The sequence below is a fragment of the Rattus norvegicus genome, chromosome 10 (genome assembly GCF_021556685.1).
Source record: "Rattus norvegicus strain SHRSP/BbbUtx chromosome 10, alternate assembly SHRSP_T2T, whole genome shotgun sequence".
In the NCBI taxonomy this organism is placed as follows: Eukaryota; Metazoa; Chordata; class Mammalia; order Rodentia; family Muridae; genus Rattus; species Rattus norvegicus.
The window spans coordinates 90,566,878-90,589,029 of NC_141543.1; the positions used below are offsets into that span (position 1 = coordinate 90,566,878).

At 45.1% G+C, this 22,152-nt stretch overlaps 1 protein-coding gene across 2 annotated transcripts; it reads right to left on the reverse strand.

The window, feature by feature from the left end:
• Positions 1-5,976: 5,976 nt before the first annotated feature.
• Positions 5,977-10,562, reverse strand: Krt10 (keratin 10). Of its 2 annotated transcripts, none has more exons than XM_087573532.1 (8): positions 9,627-10,562; positions 8,776-8,858; positions 8,161-8,317; positions 7,893-8,054; positions 7,674-7,799; positions 7,224-7,441; positions 6,661-6,963; positions 5,977-6,360 (listed from the first exon to the last, which is right to left on the reverse strand). In XM_087573532.1, exons 1-8 carry the CDS (start codon positions 10,248-10,250, stop codon positions 6,354-6,356), a joined length of 1,680 nt encoding a protein of 559 aa, XP_087429658.1. In that variant the 5' UTR covers positions 10,251-10,562; the 3' UTR covers positions 5,977-6,353.
• Between the last annotated feature and the right edge of the window lie 11,590 nt (positions 10,563-22,152).

Below are 22,152 nucleotides of genomic sequence, written 5' to 3' on the forward strand. Positions count from 1 at the left end.
GGAGCACATTAGCATATATTAATAATTAAAGTATCTTCAGTGCTTGATTATTAATAAATGGCTACTACTACTATTGCTTCTAATTATTATAATTAAAATTGCGTAATGAGCAGGCAACTAATTTGTTGTATATGATTCACATGCAAATAAAACATTTCCGAGAGAACATTTTGTGTCAAAATAAGAGGGAAAACAACGTATTTAATACAAGTAGATTTTAAGTGTCCCTATCATAAAAAAGGTATGTGATATGTCAGTTTAATTTAGTCATTTCTCAATTATACATATTTCAAGACAATACAGTATATAAAATATATATATATGTGTGTGAGCATTATTCACCAATTAAGAATACAATGGCACACATACAAATCAAAAACTCCTAAGAAGCACATGTTTAAATAAATAAGCTCTCTGACCATCCGTTGGTGGCTATACTTGCCCCTACCCGTTATTTCCACCAGGGGGCGGTGCTGCCCTTCAAATGGATGTCACTGGTCTTTCGGGCAGAACTGTGGCCCTCAGCTGGAAGAGATTAATGTAAGACCAGACTGCCTTGTATTGATAGTGTGCTGTACAGATTCCATAGGAGCGTCTAGTGCATCATCTCGGATGAATCTTGAGAAAACTGGAAATAAGAAAAGGAGACATTTCCTTTTGTCAAACTAGTGCCACCTGGGGAGAAGGATCTTAGACTGAGAGAATACCTCCATCAGATTAGCTTCTAGGCAAGTCGTGTGTGTGTGTGTGTGTGTGTGTGTGTGTGTGTGTGTGTGTGAGAGAGAGAGAGAGAGAGAGAGAGAGAGAGAGAGAGAGAGAGAGAGAGAGAGAGATTGAGAGAGAGAGAGAGAGATTGATGTGAGAAAGCCCAGCCCACTTTGGGCGGTTTCACCCCTAGGCAGGTTGTCCTAGGAGGTATAAGAAATAGTTGAACCAGAGCTTGAGAACAAGCCCAAAGGCAGCAGTTCCTCCATGACCTGGCTTCAGTTCCTGCCTTCGGGCTTCTGCCCTGTTTGAATTCCCACCCTGCTTTCTTCCGTGATGGACTGTGATCAGGAGCTGTAACACGAAATAAACTCTTTCCTCCCTCAAGTTGCTTTTGGTCACAGTGTTTATTTTGCAGTGGACCTGGATTCCCAGCACCCACATATGAGTTGCCCTGTTTTGACCTTCAAGGTACCGCATGAGTGGCATGCTCAGACGCATGGAGGCAAAATACCCATACTACATAAAATTAAATAAGTCTTAAAGAAATAGTCAGTGAACATTTCTGTACCAGGCTCTGTGTTAGCAGCAGGTAATGCAGAAAGAAAAACAGACACATTCTCAACTTTTATGGAGTGTGTGTGTGTGTGTGTGTGTGTGTGTAGAGTTGTCCTAATAACCATAAAATAGAAATTGTGTTAAAAATTTGGGAAAGAAACATGTGTACCTAGTTTAGGTTGGGGTAATCTTTTAAAGAAATAACATTAAGCACATGGAAGAAACATGAAAAATATTATTTTCTAGGCTGGCACATGGATGGGGCAGTCTTAGAGGGGAGTTATTTTATTTTATATTACTATGGCAAGCTACCGGAAACCTAACACTTTATATTGAAGGGAATATTTTTAGCTAACAGCACTGGAGGTTCATGAACATTCATGAACAAAGTCCTGTCCTCAGCCTCTGTAAGAAGCTCACGCTGGGCGTTGTGGAGGGAGTGCTATGAAGGGAGGGGTCACATGGTGAGGTAAGAAGCCAGAACACAGACAGAGGGGTCAGGACCTCTCTGACACAGCAGCACTTCTAGGGGACTAACCCAGATCTCAGGAGAACTTCCTCAGTTCTCTCCAAGGGTGGTGCTCACAGTGCCTTAATCAACTCCCAGTGGGAGTCAACTCTGAAAGACCCCTGTAATGAGAATTTTGGTTTCTTTGGAAAACACCCCCCCCCCCCCAAGTATTATAAGACTATGTTTTCATTTTAATCCCGGGTGTGGGATATGGGTCTGCTTCAGATTGTCCACAACGGCTGACTATGATTTGCCTTATACTCTGACAAGGGTATGGTTTTGCCAGCTCTGAGTGTGTGTGTGTGTGTGTGTGTGTGTGTGTGTGTGTGTGTGTGTGACATTTTGAATCATGGGAGCTCTTCAGAGGATATACAAATGACAAGTCTCCTAGAGGCAGGGTTGCATTTGGTGAATTGTTGGTTGGTTCTTGTTGGCTGAGGTTTGTTAAGCAGTTGTGTGCAAAGAAGAAACAACAAGAAGAAATTAGATATCCTGATGGCGAAGATCAAACTTGTCCCCAAAACCCCAATGCCCCATAATCAGCAGGAAGTCATCTAATGTAACATCACCCTCTTCCCCCCTCTATTCTTTCTTCTCTCCACTCTAGTGTTAGGTCATCGAAAGTGTGGATGAAAAGGGATGAGGGAGGGCGGAGGACAAAGACCCCACAGAATAGCCAAGAGTCTGACTACATGTCCCACTACTTCTGAGCATAGCCATCCTTTCACGTGTTAGCCCAAATTTCTAACACATGAAACTTTGGGGGAACACAGTCAAAGCACAACCAAACTGTAGCAGGAAGGAATAGTGGGGTGCCTTCAAGGAACTGGAGGAGGTATGGATGTCAATGTGTCAGGAGGAAGCTGGTCGAGGGGTGTATTGAGCTAGGGGAGGGACTTTGAATTAGGTTCTGAGCATTAAAGGTGACTGTTGAGAAGCGTAAGCAGTTTTTGTTCGGTTATTGTTCTGGCTGGAGTGTAGGGATGGCTGGTGATGGAATAAAAGTCAGTGGAGAAATCACCAGAGAGCCAGCCGCAGTAATTTGGTGGAGACGTTAAGGTGACCTGAGTCAGGACAGAGCTAGATGGCATTGTGATAATTTTGAAGACAGTCTAACTAGCACCTAGAAGTGACTAGCTGGGGTGTGGGTAGGAGAGAATGGAAGAGAGAGGAGCCAAGAATTATTCTTGTAGCAGTAAAAATAAAGGTTCCTCGTAGAAGTCCACACGGTCAGGAACTGTGGCTATATTCCCTTACAGAACGAGATGAACTTTAGGGAAATGATTAAGTCAAGGACAAGCAATCAATCATGGTTCTAAGGAAGTTTTCTTGGCACAGTAGCAGTGGGGAGCTTGGGTGCTGCTACACTGCGCCGCTGCAAACATGTCTCTGGCTGTCCTAGAGTTCACATTCTTTCCAATTAGCCAGCTTCGGCCCTCTTCCAGGTAAATGCAAGGCTCATATTTTCTAGTGACCCTTCCCTGACGTGACATTCTGATTTGAATGCCTTAGTGTCTCGTCCACCATCTCTAGTCCCTGATGGACACATCCGTGCCAGGAATGACAGGAAGTGGCTATGTCTTGATTTTGTTTGCTTCCAAGGTCTAGCATGTGTGTGACACAGCTTGCACAACTGTGCTTGTCGAATGAATGGATGCATCTTAGCCACCGAATCATGTTCTTGGGCACACTCCAGTCTCCTTTGCTTCTGGTAGATGTCACATGGGCAAGAACCTCAGGACAAATGGCTAAGGTGCCTATTAACCTAGCAGAGTGGATGCTCCCAGCATCCCAAGTATCTGTTGCAGACTCCTGGCTCCTCTCAGCACTTCGCACCCCAGCCCTGTAGCCTAAACCTCTCCAGACCCCGAGCTTCTCATTTCTCAGCGTCTTTCCTATACCACGCAGTCATTTTTGCTATACAGTCTTTTGGTCCTTTCTTGGCCTCTTTGTCCATATGCTCCTCTTGGTTCGTCTCCCTCTCCTGGTCCCATCTCTTGCCCTTCTCTCTTCTCTTCCTTTCTCGTTCTTCCCCTCACCTCTCATGGCCCTGTCTATTCTGATGGCCATGTTCAGGCTGGACTTTTCCAGATGCTTCTGGTTGTTCTCTTTCTCATACCTACAATAAAAACCTTCTCCTCAGCCATACCTAGGAGTTGCCATGGCCTTCCTTTTGTTCATCAGGATCCTGGCATTTGTAGTTGTGGAAAGATTTTCGTAGTTGATACTCAGATGTGTAACAAACCCTTGACGTGTACTCTCGGGTTTGTCCTTCCTCAGACAGCTGTTTGTGCTGCCTCCATCTTTTCATGCTTGGAGGGTTCTCTCTGCACTACCACTTAGAACGTGTCTTGCCTCCTTAAAGGAGCCGCTCGTTTCACCCCCTACCTTTTCTACCAATGCCAGAAGAACAGGGAGACGTCTCCAGGGCTTTGATTTTTTGGCATTTAGATGGCTTTTCCCCCACATTCACATTAGAAACATCCTCACTAGTTACAGTCCAGTCCCTCGAACTTCTACAGCTGTCTGCCAGGACGGGGGTGGCTGTTGCTGGAGGGTAAGGGAAGAAGTATGAAGGCAGAGAGCTAGTCAAGCTGTTAGCCCATGGAAGGCCCTGGGCATCACGAATACTCTTTTCCTTTTTGGCTCAACAGAAACATTTCCAGTTTGTCTACAATGTGTTTAAAATAATCACATGTTCATGGCACAGAAGAGTTGGTCTCGTGTGCGTTGTTATACAGGGACAGCGTTGTTATACAGGACAGCAAGTACACTCTTTTTGATTCTTAGTCCCTAGTACCTCTGGGTTCACTTTGGGAGGTCAACTTACATGGACATGACTTATTGATTTTGCTGCTCAACCAGTACTTAACAATTTGTGCTAAAAAAAGACCAACTACATTAGGGTGGGGTTAAGCAATGTGTAAGGCAGACTCTGTCATTTCTCCAGTATTATAGTCTAGCTTAGATTGCACTGGGGTATGATTTAGTATCCCAAAGGAATCGCAAAGTACTCAAAGACAAGGAATCTCAATGCATATAGATTGAGAAAGTAATTTTTTAAAAAAAATTAATTTAATTCTTGATATTAAAAGAGAGCCCGATTCTCAATGTCTGTGGAGGGGCACTGCCCCCTTGGCCACATTCTGAAGTGTGTTATACTTAAGGGTAGGGTTTATTTAGTGTCATCCCACTGAAATGGCAAGGGATCAGGGCTCAGATCTTGAAAAGCACTAGAGTTCAAGTCAAGAAGGATGGTGATGTTGCTAGTCAATGGACACGGGCAATCCAAAAGCACATAGGGCTTTCCCTCTTTACCCCAAGTAGAGTACTGAGTAATTCCCGTTGATGTCTTAGGGTTACTTTTGCTGTCGTGAAACACCCTGGCAAAAGCATCTTGGGAAGGAAAGGGTTTATTCAACTTATGCCTCCTCATCACTGTTCATCATTGAAGGAAAACAGGGGAGGGACTTGGAGGCAGGATCTGATACAGAGGCCATGAGAGGGCGTTGCTTATTGACTCTGTCCTTGGCTTGCTCAGCTCACTTTCTTACAGAACCCAGAACCACAATGGGTTGGGCCCTTCCCCATTAGTCACTAATGAAGAAAATGCCTACAGGCCTTCTTGTAGTCTTAGGGAGGCATTTTCTCAACCGAGGCTCCCTCCTCCCAAATGACTCTACCTTGTGTCTAAGTTGACCCAAAACTAGCCAGCATGGTTGGGGTCTGGTTGAGAGATATAATTAAGTGTATACTGAAAGAACAAGGTCTTGAGTATTGATTACAAATCAAGAGTTGGGGGAAGCAGGAGGTTTAGAGGTGTCTGTTTGGATTCACTGCTGTCATCTGGCAGACACAAAATAATTTTATTTTGATGATTTCTGTTGGACTGGTTGACTTTGTCGGAAGATGTATTACAAGTGGCATATAAGACTTGAGAAGCAATATTATAATTGGAAACAGAGTCAGAAAACACGAGAAATAAGAAAGAGAATACGAAACTTCCTTTTATATTGGAAATCTTATTTGAGATGGTTTCAAAATTTCCAAGACTGAAGCAGGTTACAGCCAGAGAGCTGGGAGTTCTCTACTCATTGTGTATCTTTAGAAAAACTAAGCTTGGGGGAATTATGGACCTTTTCATGCAGACAACTCATACTGCCCCAGGCACACCCACCCAATTAAATAATAATTCTGACAAATTTTCATAGTTTGCATGAGTGAGAAAGTTTATTGAAATTCATTAGTAAATGAGAAATTCATTAGTAAATGAGAAAGTTTTCTTTTTTTTCTCCACAAAAGAACACTTTCTGATAAATGAAAAGAAGAAATACAGAAACCACAAAACACCTTTTAGACCCTTAATTTCAAGGAGCGAACCTATTTCCATAGACCATTAAGACAGAAGTGTTTTCCTGGACATTTTGTTTTCCACACGTCTGTACAGTTGGCCTGTGTTTAGAGACTCTTCTAAGCAGCTTAGTAGAAGTGTTTCTTGGTTTCTGATTCAATCATAGACGAAAGGACTCTACCCTCAGGTGTCACCTCCTCAATAATCGTCTTGATCACTCTGGTTTTATTAGTATCTGCGAATAATAAAAAAATAAATTAGAATTTAGATGAAAAGATTTGTAGGGATCCTAGCCACTAATAAGCTATCACAAAAGGAAGATAATACAACTTTTCCAAGTTGTTCTGAAAAAAAGAAAATACAAGCTGTATTTGGCATTTTCAAATACTGGTGTCTATACTATGATTAAAAACACAAATGAAGATCTAACTCAAGATTTTCATTGTTTTAAAATCAGTTCTTGAGTTTAAAGAGCAACAAAACCGCTGGAGAAAGTTAAAACTAATTCAGATTACCCCAGCTAGTTTCTGCTGACCTTGGGCCTTTAGACGATTGGTCCCCGCCACCGGACCCGGAAGTCTTGAACCCTCCGCTTCCGCTCTGGCCTCCACTGGAACTTCCGCCGCCGTAGCCACCACCGGAACTGCCGCCGTGACCACCGCCGCTGGAACTTCCGCCGCCGTAGCCGCCACCGGAACTGCCTCCGTGGCCACCGCCGCCGGAGCTTCCACCGCCGTAGCTTCCGCTTCCGCCGCCGCCGCCGGTACTTCCGCCGCCGTAGCTGCCGCCGTGGCCGCCGCCGCCACGTCCGCCGCCGCCGTAGGATCCGCCTCCGGAACTAAACAGAGCGTGAAGGGTCAAATGCGGTCACTTGTAACGTGGAAGCGTTAGGTTGCGCTCCAGTGCAATATTAAGAAAGTATAATCCAGTCAAGTTTGTCTATTAGTTTCCGTAACATATTTATATACACAGCCCTAATTCCTGAAATCATTACTGCTCCCCTTCCAGCCTCTGGTTTTTCCTTGGGTTTGGGTAAGCTTTGCTAAGTGGAATTCTGAAGGAAAGCAATTGAGGGTTATTTGCGGGTTTCCAACATACCCTCCTTCTCCTTCTAGCAGGCTGCGGTAGGTTTGGATCTCGTTCTCCAGGCGGGTCTTAATGTCTAGGAGTTGTTGGTACTCGGCGTTCTGGCACTCGGTTTCAGCCCGAATCTGTTGCAGTTGTTCCTCCAGGGCGGAGATCTGGCTTTGAATCTGGGAGAGCTGCACGCAGTAGCGTCCTTCTGTTTCTGCCAAGGAGGCTTCCAGCGATTGTTTCTGAGAAGAAGGTTTTATTAAGTATAGTGAAACATGGGAATTATTCAGTAAGGGTAAATAGGATTCATGCTTAATGGCAATACTGCCAAAGTTTGAGCACGACTGATTCTACGCGAACAGTTCTTTTCCCGCGCAAAGCTGCAATTTCGATTTTAATTTCTTGCCCCCAGGTCATTCTTAGCATAAACAATGGCAGGATAAAATAGAAACCAGTTTATAAAATTTAGCGTACCAGGGCCAGCTGGGACTGTAGTTCGATCTCCAGACCCTGAACAGTGCGTCTCAATTCAGTGATTTCACTCTTATGGCTGGACATTTGTTCAATGTTGCTGTCGATTTCTGTGGTGAGTTCCTTGCTCTAGAGGATCAAAAAAACGGGAAAAGATGAGAACGTTTGGGCATGCTAAAAAAGTCTCCATGGGCTTCGCTGAGAAGGGCGATTAGTTTTTACCTTCTCATTGAACCAGGCTTCTGCGTCCTTGCGATTCTTTTCTGCAAGTTGTTCGTATTGGTTTCTCATGTTGTTGAGCAGCTGAGTCAGGTCCACCCCTGGGGCAGCGTTCATTTCCACGTTCACATCACCAGTGGATACATTTTGAAGGTCTTTCATTTCCTGTTTGAGGGACAGTTAGATTTAATTAATGAATGCACCATGACCGAGATGAGCTTTTTTTCTTTAAAGGTGGGGGGGGGGATGTAATTGTGTAATTTTGTGTCACCTCTTCGTGGTTCTTCTTCAGGTAAGCCAGCTCTTCAGTCAAACTTTCGATCTGCATCTCCAGGTCAGCCTTGCTGAGGGTCAGTTCGTCCAGCACCCTGCGCAGGCCATTAATGTCGGCCTCCACACTCTGGCGCAGGGCTACTTCATTCTCATACCTGAAACAAGCAGGATACAGACACTGGATATACAGGAGGGTGAAGGTGTACCTGGATAAAGGCTGACTAACAGTCCAAATACAGATTTGATTTCATGCCACAGCAACATTCGTAACACATGAGTTCATGTGGGAATATTAATTAATAGTTTGATATGAAGAAAGCTGTCACTTTCAAGTACATCTTTCTTTGATAATTGCCCAAAAGATATGATTAGAATTAATAATTTTTTTTTTTGGTTCTTTTTTTTTCGGAGCTGGGGACCGAACCCAGGGCCTTGCGCTTCCTAGGCAAGCGCTCTACCACTGAGCTAAATCCCTAACCCCAGAATTAATAATTTTTAACAGCTCATCACTGTTTGACTCTGGAGAGTTCAGGAGAACATAAAAGCTGTCGTGGGTGTCCAGGGGCGTCGTTTGAAGCCCCTGCTCTATTTGCACCACATCCACGCAACTTACTTCAGCCTGAAGTCATCAGCTGCCAGTCTGGCATTGTCAATCTGCAGCAGGACATTGGCATTGTCAGTTGTCAGGTTGACGATCTGAAGGGAGAGACACAAGTTATTGAAAAGGTCAGGTGGGCTCATGGCTTTTCAGGCTAGCATAGGTGAGTTGTGTTTTTATATTTCTCTTTCAAAAATCTGGAGGGAGGCTAATTTAAACCTCGACTTTCACGAACTTGCCCGTACTTTCCCCCTTGAGCATGTTTTCAGTAGCCCTGATTCCTTTCTGAGCACTGGCTGGGAGTGTGTTATTCCTGCAGCTTCTCCTTTACAGCGTGGGATTTGTTTGTGTTGCAGCTAACCTTTGAGCAACTCACGTCGGTATTTGTTTCATTTGTTAATAAATACTTCTAGGGGTGAATTTACACATGTAGTTAACAGATTCCCCAGAGACAGGGGGTAGCTCATTTCTATGCTGGAGAGTTGTTATTGCAATGTTAGTGCTGGATATGGCTTGTTTATAATTGTAAGTAAGCCATATATATATATATCTATATATATATCTCATACTCATTTAAAATTGTTTTAGCTCCCACATTTATATATGATCTAGCATATTTAACTGTGAACTCATATATGTTTGTTAAAACCTATAAGGTTCTCAGTAGTCTGTCATCTTGGAAGACAGGCAACACACATGCTAGAGGAAGGTTGACATGGCCATGCCTTCATAAATGACTTGGTTACACTAGACAGGAAAAGTTACCAGGTGAGAGACACTGGTCAGCTGTGCTATGCTTAGCTTCCTTTCATCTGTCTGCATTACACACATGGGACGACAGAAACCTGGAGTTTAAGGCGACTTACCTGCCCTTTAAGGTCTTCGATGGTTTTGTAGTATTTGCTGTAGTCCCGGGGCTCTCGCTGGCTGGAGTTGCCGTGCTTCTCGTACCACTCCTTGATTTTACCCTCCAGCTCATAGTTTGACTCTTCCAGATCCCGGACCTTGTTCATGTAGGAGGCCAGGCGGTCATTCAGGTTCTGCATGGTCACCTTTTCATTTCCAGAGAGAAGGCCACCACCATCTCCTCCAAGCCCACCGCCGAAGCTTCCTCCACCGAAGCTTCCTCCACCGAAGCTGCCTCCACCGAAGCTGCCTCCTCCATATCCTCCACCGAAGCTGCCTCCTCCATAGCCTCCACCAAAGCTGCCTCCTCCGTAGCCTCCACCAAAGCTGCCTCCTCCATAGCCACCCCCGAAGCTGCCCCCTCCAAAGCCTCCATAGCCACCTGATGAGCCCCCAAAGCAACCTCCGCTAGAGCTCCCACGGCTAAAAGAGCCACCGCTGAACCCCCCTGAGCTGTACCCTCCACCAAGGGAGCTTTTGGTGCTGGAAACTCTGATGGATGATCCACCACCACCACCTCCTCCTCCTCCTCCACTTCGGGCGGAGGAGTACTGCCTGCTGTTGGAGCTGAATCGAACAGACATGGTGGTGTAGTGTAGCCCGAGGAGTGCTTGCTACCAAGGACAGTGCCGAGCCTTTATATACGGAGAGGGCGTGTCTCACAGCGTCTGGGCTTTGCTTACCTGTATGGTTTTCTTTTTGCGAGCTTAGCATCTTTGGCTTATGATTGCATAAATTATCTTCAGTAATAACCAATACCTTCTCAATGCTCTTGAATTTGCCCTGAGTGCAAATGGGAAATTTGCTGTGTTGAAACTGAAAACGGGTGGAGTTCAGATGAGTACATTGTACCACTGGAAGACCATTGAGTAACCAGTAAAAATCTAATTTTTCTAAAGTCAGTTTGGCTTGTACTTAGTATTTGCTAAGTTCAAAAAGTAAAAGAACTTTGCTTATAGATTACAGTTGAAATAAGAATTTTCTCAAATTCCTGTTCTAGATAGCTTTAAAAATTGCAGTAAATAGCAAGTGTGCTGGGATTGTGCTATAATAAGGATCTTGAAGTAAGTAAATAAAAAAATAGAATATGCTGACCTATATTATTAGTGTTAAGTTGCCACATTTAAGAAGCACAATTTAGGAAATTGTATGTATACTATATATGTATACATAGGATATATAATATATATATTATTACATCTGATATATATCACACACATATATAATCCCTTATGTGGAGGGTTTTTTATTTGGCAAATGAGGGTATATTCATATTTTTTACTTAGGGAACCGAACACAGGAACGACTATGGGATCTTCAAATTCTTGACATAATGTCATGAAGTGTTAGTTTATGTCACTTCATACTTTTAAATTCGTGGTTCAGGTGCAAGGAAGACCACAGTGCAGAAATTCTGAGCACAAGGGAAGAACTAACCTGAAGTGCTTTAAGCTCTGGCTGATTACAAAGGGAGGTTTATTGCACGAAAAGTTTTCTTGTGGCAACATAAATCCAGGTTATGGAATGGCACTTGCTTCAGGACTTATAGCTAGACTTGTACCTCTGTTCCAGAGCCAGATTTTCCTTCTCAGTAAACAAGAGAAACATATTTCCTCTGGATATACTGCGCTCAGGTTCAGTGGGACAGTATCCAGTGAAGTATTTAATTGGGACTTTACATGACATAAAATTATTTTATAACTACCCATAGGCTATGGCATTGCCCTTGTTAAAATATATTACACATATATTTATATCGGTATGGATTCACACATGTTTTAGAATTACGTAATTATGTAATGTTTTTTGTGATAGGTGGATTTAAAAATCTCCAGAGTAACCCACTGACATAGGGCTAGCTGTTACTGTCTCAGTTTTGACAGGAAGGTGAAGCTAAGGCATGGAGTGATTTTTTTTCTAATGCTAGCTGGCTGGACCACGGTTGGACGTGTGCTTGACTCTTGGGTTTGCCTGTTTTCTATTCTCCCACCTTACATATTCCTTCTCTTCTGTGGTAGATTTGCTGTTAGAGAAACTAAGGCTCTGAATTTCACCAATTGCTTCTTCCCCTGGGAAAAAAGCAAAAACAGAATGAACATAGAAACAGGGGAATATTGAAGACACAGGCAGTTGGCAGGATTCCATTAGTAATTGCTTTTTCAAATAAATTTGTGGCTGCACATTCCGTGGAACAGGAGCTACAGAACTGGTCTCTTCAGGGAAAGGGGGTTTTGGCTGAGGCGTCTGTGAGGTGCAGCTTGTGAGGCTGCAGCTCCTCCAACCTGTCAGAACCTGCAAGTAGGGCAGCAGCTGAAAGAAACAAAAAAGCCCTGAGCATGGGAATTGATTCATGCGTAGATAACATGTAAATCAATCGGGACTCACTGCAAGGAGAGAAGACTTTGGCTGGTTCAGAGAGGTTAAACCTTGCTCTCAAAACTTGATGGAAAGAGAGAGCAAAGAGCTTTCAATGTTACTGACAGCCACTATGGCCATCAGTGTTGACTTTCCTAGGTTGTGTTTTAGTGTTGTCTTTTAGTTTTCTGCACTGGTGAAAAACATAAAAACCTCAATCTACTTTAAGATTGGTCTAAAAATAGTAGGGAGAGATTCTGCGGGAGTAAACCTCTGTCTGTAGTTGCTCTTACTGTTTGAATTGAGTCTTGGGCATGAGTGGGATCACAGAGGTGCCGACGAGAATGTGATCATCGCTTGCATGTGTTTGTGACAGCCCACCTCACAGTCTCTCTGCTTTCAGAGTTTCTGTGTAAATCATGAGATGTTCAGAAGGATGTGGATGGCATCCTGCTCCTGTCCTTAAGATCTCTCCAAGTCTTTGCAGTCAGACTGAAGGGAAATGCCAAGACATGCTATTTAAGTGGTACATGCATGGTAAAGGAGTGTGGGGCACACATTTCCCCCCCATGTGCGGTCTTCAGATGGTTTACTTTCAGTCGTCCCCTAGTTCTCTAAGGACAGATAACATTTGCCTAATTTTATAGCTGGGGAACACTAAACCTTAAAAACGTATAGGAATGATCCCAGAGGCACACAGCCCGTTGTGCTAGAGTCTGGTTTTGCAGTAGCAACAGAGATGACCGTTTCCATGACATTGGGCTGATGTTGCTGAGGTCACTGGACTGAATGTCACAGCACAGGTGGAATTGAGCTGAGTCCTGTGAAGCATGGTTCAGTCTTCAGTATGTGCAACAGCAGAGAGAAGATGTCCTGGGAAGTGAGGACTAAAACAATACCCAGCAGGCGGAGACTCGAAGTGAACCTGTCTGGCTGGAACGTGTCGTTCATATTCATTAATTATTCATTTCTTCAACAGGTTGAATTGAGCACCTGCAGTATGACCTGGGCTCACATAGGTGACTAAGATATAATTCCTGCTCCTCCAGGGATATAGTGTGTCCCTGGAGAGGGGAACAAACATCCCCATGAGTCCAGGAGACTGTTAGAACAATCTAGGCTACAGTGGAGGGTACGGACAGAGTGCCAAGGGGTGCAGATTCCAGGAGTCATGTGAGAGACTGATTGTGACAAGGTATCGATAAGGTCCATGCATGTTCATTGGAAAACCTGTCCAATTCAGTGATCCTAAGTCTGCGTGATCTTATACAATCCACCCCTCCCAGTATCTTGGCCTGTACTGAGATGGACACTGCCTGGGAGCTCTGGAGGATGCTGTAGTGCCTCTGTGGATGGGCTCTAGGGTCAGGTGCACTGTTTACTGGGAAGCTGGGTCCTCGTTTCCTCTCTAAATTCTAAAGTAGGAATTCTATCTTTGCTAACTCTAAGGTGCTATCTTGGGAGACTCATGAGTTAATAAATGCAGAGCATCAGGACAGCAGACAGCAGGCAGAAGAGCTGGGAGGATGTTTCTGTGATCGTCACTGATCTTTTTTCTTACAGCCCAACCCACTTAGGGCTGCAAAATATGAAAGCATGGGCCATGGGAGACAGCTTAGTGGCTAAAGTGCTTTTACTTTCTGAGTTCAGCCCCTCAGAGCCTGTGTGAAAAAGGTCGAGCCTGATGATCCCTGCCTGGAGTCCCAGTGCAAGAAGACAGAGACAAGAGGCCCCCTGAGGCTGGCTCAGCAGCCAGCCCGGTTTATTGGTAAACTTTAGGTTCAGTGAGAAACCCTGTCTCAGGAATATGGTAGACAGCAAGGAAGATACCTGACTTTAACCTTTGATCTTCACAGGCATGTATATACACACACATGTATGTATGTACACATGAACACACACACACACACACACACATACACACATGCATACACACACTGAAAAGTTGGGGCTAGAGGGCGAAAGTGGCCAGGGAGAGCAGGGTGAGGGAGTATTGAGCCTGTTTACTTCACGACGAGCCTGCCATCCGTTTTTCCGTGAGCTAGCCTTGCTTCCATTTGATTTTAAAAAACTCATCCATTTTCTGCCGACCAGCAGCCCACTACTTTTACCTTATTTTGCTGCCAGTACTCTAACCCTGCCTCTCGAATGTTTTCCCCAGGTTGGTTTCACCAGCTTCTGAAGTCTTACTTAGTTTTTTGGCTCCTCGTGTCACTTGAGATCCAGTCTTCACCGTGGCATGATTAATGCTGTGGAAGCGGCACTGTCATCACCTCATCAGCATGCTAGCTTCTGTGATGGATTGAGTCTTTTCTATAACCTGGCTCGCCCCTGTCCAGCCAACCCTATGCCCCCTGCGGTGAGGGTGGCAGGGCTGAACAAGAGCTGCATTCTCATAAAGTAATTACATGGCCTTGGGCAAAACACTCAGCTTTTCTGTGTTTCAAGTTATTATCCTGTAAAATATGGAGGCCAATGCTACGAAATATCAAAATGCCAGTACTATATAAGCCAGTGAAGTACGATGGCATTTACAAGCAAGCCTTTCCATTTCACTCTTGGCCAAACACTGCTCAGTTCCACCTCGAGGACCTTGCTTACTGCCTGCCCCCAGTCTGGAATAGCTTCTTCCCTGTGGCTGGCTTATTCCACTCACCCAACCACAGCTGCAGACTGCCTGAGATAGTTCTTATGTTGCATTGAAGTTTGTGACATGGAGTGCTGGCCGCCTCATTATTGGCCATTTGACCTCCTCTGTAGAAGAAACGATGGCTTAGATTCTCGGCACACCTTGTAGATAGTGATTGTTCTTTGCGGGGTTTTCAGTGCCTCCCCTCCCCCACTTTCTTTTCCTTGCTTTGTCCCCAGGACATGTTGGCACTCTTGCAAGTTGAAAACCGAAAGGCTAGTCAAAAGTTGATTTTTCTTGGAAAAAAAAAGTAACACTTGTGGATTTGAAAATGTTTTATAAGGATAAGACATTCAAGATTCTACATAATATTCCCAGGATAGCTTTGGGTGATGTGCAACGGAGACTAGGTAGACCTTAAGCCTGCATTTCCCTCTTCAATCAAGTCATTTGCCGAGATTGCCCTGGTACTACTGAGATAAGGACTTGTATCATGGAATTTGAATTCACTGGCCAGGTGGCCTTCTCCTTAAGTACCCCTGTGAGTATGGAGTACAATAGGATTAGATTTAGCATGATTTAGCCTTTACATTTCCCTCCTGTACCCCAGGTTTCTTCCTTTGGTCAAGTTGACACCGTTCTGTGAAAGACAGTTGCCCACTGTGAAGCCTCTGGAAGGAAACAGTGACACAGGGTAGCAGGCAAAAATGTAACCGTCATCCTGGTTCCCACAAGGAAAGAGAAAGAATCAAACCAACCTGGGCACACTCCAGTCTTAAAGGCCGACGTGAACAGCGTCCAGTTCTAGCAGCTGGCTTTTACTCTCACAAAGCTACAGAATTCTTCTTCACCCAGGTTGATAATTGAAAGAATGGCTGGGTGTAAACCATAGTACTACTGGGTATAACCTCTTTCTCTGTCTCTGTTTCTCTCTCTCTCTCTCTCTCTCTCTCTCTCTCTCTCTCTCTCTCTCTCTGTCTGTCTGTCTGTCTGTCTTACGAAGTTTATGTAAATCTAAATAGAATATTGAAGATTTTGGCTCAGAAATGGGACATAGAAGTTAAACTACACAGTCATCATCACCTCCTCTAGCTATTCTAATTAAGTATACAATGTATAAACTGAAGGGAAGGAAATCATACGGAGTAAAACGAATCTCTTAATGTTATTCAGGAAATTCTTAGACTGGCTTAAAAAAAAAACCAAATGACTAATTTCATAGCGATGTACTTCTTTATCTGAGTCACGTGTTTCCCCCGAGTGGATAAGAACGCAGGCGCTAGACTTTAGTAACTATTTCAGTGCAATGCAGTTGCATCAGGGAAATTGACCATGACCATTCTGGCTGTGCAGGCTTGGAGACTGATCACATCCCGAGACTATTTAATTTCTTGGATTAAACCATTCATCTGCGCCTTGAGAGTCTCCAAGTTTAAGGCCTTGTGCCGAGCACCTCACCTGCACGTTTATCTCACCAAATCCTAACAGCAACGTTACGTCGTTACGTCGTTTACCCAAAGGTCTCCTGAAAAGGACTTTGCTGGCATTTCATCTGGTTTATTTTCTGAGCAACTCCTCAAACTCCCTTGAAATGACTTAAAACTGTATTTCCTAGCATTGAGGTTTAGCAAAATTAATGATTACACAGGAATTCTATATTTATTTTTTTTTTCAAACTGGACACATTTTCAAATGGTGCTGTGGTGGAAAACAGACTTATTTGGAGGGAAAAAGAATGGGTGAGTGGAGCTGTCCTGGAAGAGGTCAGACCTGCAGCTCTCCCCTGTGCCTGGCTCTGCCCACGCGCTCCGGGAGGGCCTCTCCTGCGCTGGTTTCTGGAGGCTCTCAAGACCGTCAGGCTTGTGCTCAGCCCCAACACAGTCCTTAAGTCGATGCAATTAGCCACCGTGCATAATCGTGACGTTAATCCTTTTACACTGCTGGCTTTCCCAGAAGCTGCTAGCTCCCATTTGGCTTAATCCTCTCCTTCAGGTTTTAACTCTTTAAGTCTTGCGGAATACAGTGCTCATCTGACCTAATATGCTAGCAAACCAAACCAGAGCTTGCTGGTTTGGAATCCCCCAGCTTCTGTAAATCTATTTTGGTTAAAAGGTGGGGCTAAGTAGAACTTTCTAGTTTTTCATTCTTTACAAAAAGGCAGTTGAATGTGTTCTTTGACAATTTCCTACTTGTATATAGTGCGTGATCCCTCAGCCCAGGCCTTTGTTAGCTCCATTCCACCCTGCTGCCACTGCCCCTACCCTGCCCCAAATCCCTTCCCCACAGTCTTGTCCTTTTGTTTTGTTTTGTGACCCCACCAAGTTTAACCAGGGCCTTCTACGTGGCTATGGGCTTGGAACCATGTGGTTCTCCATTGGAGCCTGGTGGGCCCATCAGTCGCTCGACAACCTGAAACTATTATTCTCCACTCATAGAGGAGGAAACTGAAGCTTGGGGGATAATGAATGATGAATTAGTGGCCCAGCTAGATGGACAAAGCCTGCCACTAGATTGCATAGTCTTAAGCCCAACCTTTCTCGGCACTGAATTAAGCTATGCTTCGTGCTTTCAAAGTCTCCCCCAGAAACACCAGTTGCTGTGATAAACATGGAATTTATTTATTTATTTATTTATTTATTTATTTATTTATTTATTTATTTATTTATTTTTTTGTCAAACGCCTGTTTTAGGAGAGCATGGCACTCACTCCCTGTAACTGAACTAAGTGGAGATTTTAAGGTAAGCAGGTTTGATGAGTATGCCTTTTGGCTTAGATGATTTTTTTTTTTTTTTGAAGGAAGGCATGGCGGTAGGGATATAAACCAGCAGCTCACTCTGCGTCCACAGCCAGGAAGCAGAGGTGAATGAACGGCTTAGCTATGTTTTGAAGTGCAGTCTTAGGAGGCTGTTCTGGACCCTGGTCCTGTGGACGGATCATGGATGCTTCTTTATTGATGGTCCTCCCAGGCCCAGAGCCGAGCACACACTGATTCTAGGTATCCATTTGTCCTTAAAACCGGATCAGCACTGTAAACAGTGCACCCCAACGGGTGCTGTGGGCTTTCTTGTGATTTAGCTTCTCATTCTTAGAGGATGTGGTGCCACTCATGCCTCTGGTAAGCACTGTCTACTCACCGGATGCATTTCAGAACTTCCGCCTCTGTGTTTCAAGCCCTTTAGTTCTGAAATGAAAGGCTGTTCCTTGTAACAGGAATTTTAGACCTTGGTGAGAAAGAAAAGAGCGGTGTTGGGCAGAAGCCTGCTGAAATCACACTTTGCACACTTAAAAGGCTAGTTTTAAGCAAAATTATTACTTCTTTTTTTAAGGACCCATATGGGTGGACTGGGGAGATGCCTCACTCTGAAAAGTGCTTGCCACACAAGCATGAAGGTCCAAGTTCAAGTCTCGAGCATGGTATGAAAAGCAGGGCCTGGTGGCACATGGCTGTAATCCAAGCTGTGGGAGGGAGGGGACCAGAGAAGCCCTCAGGCTTGATGGCCACCGAGTTGGTGGTCTCCAGGTTCAGTGTGACTTTGTCTAAAAAAAAAAAAATTAGAAGGCAATTGAGGAAGATACCCTCACATACATGTGCATATTTGTACATACATGTGCACACACACATAGACACACACATGAATACATCACACACACACACACACACACACACACACACACACACACACACACACACAATTACATCCAAATAAACATTTAAAAGGAAACAAAACAAAAGAGTGTAAATGGTGGACGCGTCTCACACATTTGCTCCTCCTGCTCAGTACAGACGGCTCTGGCTCCATGGACCAGTCCTCAGCGTCAGCACCCAGGCAGCTTTTTCTCCTCTTTGATTTTTGTCTCCTCATCAGATTTCTCTGTCTCTTCTTCCTTACCTATCTTCCAGTGTACCCCAAGAATCCAAGATATCTGTGCACGGAGGCTCTGGGCCATCTCCCTCCACCTCAGTCTGAGGCAGCCCATTCCTGCAGCCAGAGAGTTCTGCCGTTTCTGTGTCAGACTGTGGTGGTCCTAAGAACCCATAGTTTTGCTACACTTGAGTAGACGAGATCCAGACGGTAGCAGTTACATGTATTGTTGATCCCCTGAAGCACGAGGGGAGAAATACAGGGAAAGACAGACAAGGCTCAGCTTCTGTCAGGGAACGCCGACAGTGTCTTTTTAGGGCTTGTTGGCGATCAGGCACCTCCCTGGCCAGCCTAAAAGGGACCCCGTGACAATGTTGACAATCAGGCACCTTCACAGCCAGCCCCTGAGGGACCCCCTGACAAGACATGTCAATACTAGTTGCCCAGAGGTGACACGTTTCCATTGTTTCCCCTGTTGCAGGATGTGGGTGCACCACAGCCCTGATAAAAGGCCATGTTTCTCTCCCCCCAACTCCCCCCATCTCCCAGGCAGCCTCTGTATCTCTTTTAATAAACCTCCCACATGAGACCTGTTACACGGTATAATTTTGTCGGAACCTAGCGCTTAGTTCCAACAGTGCTGGTGTATATTTATGTAGAAGAGAAACTTTCTTGTATCAGAAACACCTGCCAACAAAACAGTTTAGTGCTCCTTGAGAACTAAAAATACCGGAGGAGAGGAATTAGGAACCAGATTCCATAGCAACGTAAGATCTAGCTGTCCATAAGTGCGTGTCACACAAGCATGAGGACCCGTGTTGCTCCCCAGAACCCACGTACACGAAGCCAAGTGTGGAGACCTTTGTAAGTGCAGTGCTGTGGAGGCAGACAGGTAGATCTTTGGAGCTCACTGGCCAGCTCACATAGCCAGATTTGCTAGCTCTATGCCAAAGAGAGACCCTGTCTCAAAAAGAAAAACAAACTAACAAACACCCTGAAAGAAGAAAAAAACCAAGTAAGTGTGGATGGCATTGAGGAGAAGCAATCACAACACCCAAGGTTGACCTGTGGCCTGTGCACCCCTCTCTCTGTCTCTGTCTCTGTCTGTCTCTGTCTCTCTGTCTCTGTCTGTCTCTGTCTCTCTGTCTCTGTTGTCTCTGTCTCTGTCTGTCTCTGTCTGTCTGTCTGTCACACACACACACACACACACACACACACACACACACACACACACTCACTCCTCTCAAGCAGGCCATCCTTATGGGATATTCTTGTTGTAAATGACCTTCTTTTGTCCTTTTGGGCATGGAGATAATTGCTACCCATAGTTGTCCTCCCATACCAAACCTACCCCTTGCAAATAGTCCTTCCCTGGTCACTCTCCACGTGTGTATTTCCAGTTGGTTTGAAAAGGTCTGGGGCCAGTTCTGAAGTTTAGGCACCCCACTATGGCCGCAGGTGTGACGGGGCAAGGGCACGCAGTGATTCCTCCATTTTGTATTCCTGCTGAAGCCGTTTCAGGTTCATCTAGAATCTGAACTCCTCGATGGAGAATCCTGGGGAAAGCTTCTTTTTTTTTTTTTTTTTTTTTTTTTTAATCTTTATTAACTTGAGTATTTCTTATTTACATTTCGATTGTTATTCCCTTTCCCGGTTTCCGTGCCAACATCCCCCTAACCCCTCCCCCTCCCCTTCTCTATAGGTGTTCCCCTCCCCATCCTCCCCCCATTACCGCCCTCCTCACACCAATCCCGTTCACTGGGGGTTCAGTCTTAGCAGGACCCAGGGCTTCCCCTTCCACTGGTGCTCTTACTAGGATATTCATTGCTACCTATGAGGTCAGAGTCCAGGGTCAGTCCATGTATAGTCTTTGGGTAGTGGCTTAGTCCCTGGAAGCTCTGGTTGGTTGGCATTGTTGTTCCCATGGAAAGCTTCTTAACGCTACTGTAGGAACCAAAGGTTAACATGTCCTACTTAACTTACCTTAGCCTCTGTTAAGACTGCCTGTTTGTGCAGAAGCCCCCTCCAGCCAGCCAACTGCTCATCTTAGCCTCTGTTGAAACTGCTTTCTTCAGCTGGTTTCTTCTTGAAGCTTCTCACTGCATCTGCTGAGTGAGAGGCATCAGCGAGGTCTCTGCCCTTCAAAATTTTTTGCTCTATACACTTGGGGCCACACGTAGGTCCTTGAACACTTGGTTGTGGCCCGAGCCATCTGGAATAAAGGCTTTCAGTTGGCTATGATCCGTGTCTGAGTGGTCATCCCTTCTGGGCTTCCTATAACATAGGAAAGAAAGTCTGAAAGGTTCAGGAGTTCCAGGGGACACTGAGATGGATTGTTCTTTTGGATAAGAGGTTTATTAGAAAGACTATTAACACTGTGGAAAGACAGATTTCATAGACAGACAGCTCAGAGAGGGATCCAAGTAGAGTTGAGGGTTACTAGACAGAGTGTGAGCCTCTTCTTACAGGTCTTAGACGAAGCGGGCGATTTCATGTTGCATGACTAATGAGAGTTCATAGTACTGTGTATGTCAAACCATCTCAAATGGTATAGGTCGTGGAGGGAGAGTTCTTGCATATCCAGGAAGGGAGGAAGGAATCATGTTAAGCTGTAACTTTGAGGAGGAGAGAATTGGGTAGGAAGGATACATTTAGCCCCTAGCTCCAAACACAATAGCAAATTAACAAAAACTATTGCTACAGTGCTGGAGTGGACAAGGCCAAGAGGGTGACGGTCTGTCTTTAGGAAAGGCTGGAGGAAGAATGGCTACAGTGAGATCTGCCGACTCCTACTCTTGGAGGTGGTGCATCCTCTTCACAGGTTGACTTGTGTTTCTCAAAGGTGCGCTGCTGCCGGTCTCGAAAGGCAGAAACAGCCTCGAATGCATGCATGGTGTGTTCGTTGTGTGGAAACCTAGACTCCTTCCTTCCTGTGCCTGCTCACTGGTGCAGTTAAGGTGGGAGGTAAGAGAATGTCTCAGGTGGGATCAGGGTGAGCAGAGATAGAATCGCCCCTGGGGCTGATGTCTTGGGACTGCAGAAGCCACCTTACAGTCTTCTCTTTCCCTTCTTACCAGAGGAAAGGAAAGATAATGGGGGCAGAGGGTGGAAACCACCGCGAGAGGTTACAGGAGTTAGCAGGAGTTAAGTAAGAGAGGACAATGAGCTCTTCCCAGGCAGAGCCAAGCCCGTGTGTAGAGGTGGGGCTGCGCTGAGTGTGAGAGAGGGTGTTCCCTGCTCTGTGGAGGAAAGGAGCCAGCATCTACCTGAGTTTCCATCCTTGCTCGTACATATTTGCGTTGCTGACTTCTTACTTTCTACAGACCCCCTCCCCCAGCCCCCGTCAGCCATTAATCCCGTGTTCTGGTGTTGACAGCCCAAAGCCACATCCCAGTTTAGTTTGTCCTCCCTGGACAGCCTCCACTTCCTGTTTCCTCGGCATTAACAATGCCGTGAGAAGAGGTATTCTGCAGATTACCATCCGGCTAGTCTACTTGAGGCTGAGGTGTGATTTACCGATGGGAGAGCTGGGAAGGAGTGCAGAGGTATTCACTGTTTAGATTAGAGCATGCACCTTTGATCTGAGTGAAATTTGGGCACAGTGGGGGTGAAAACTTGGAAGATGACATTTCTCTGTA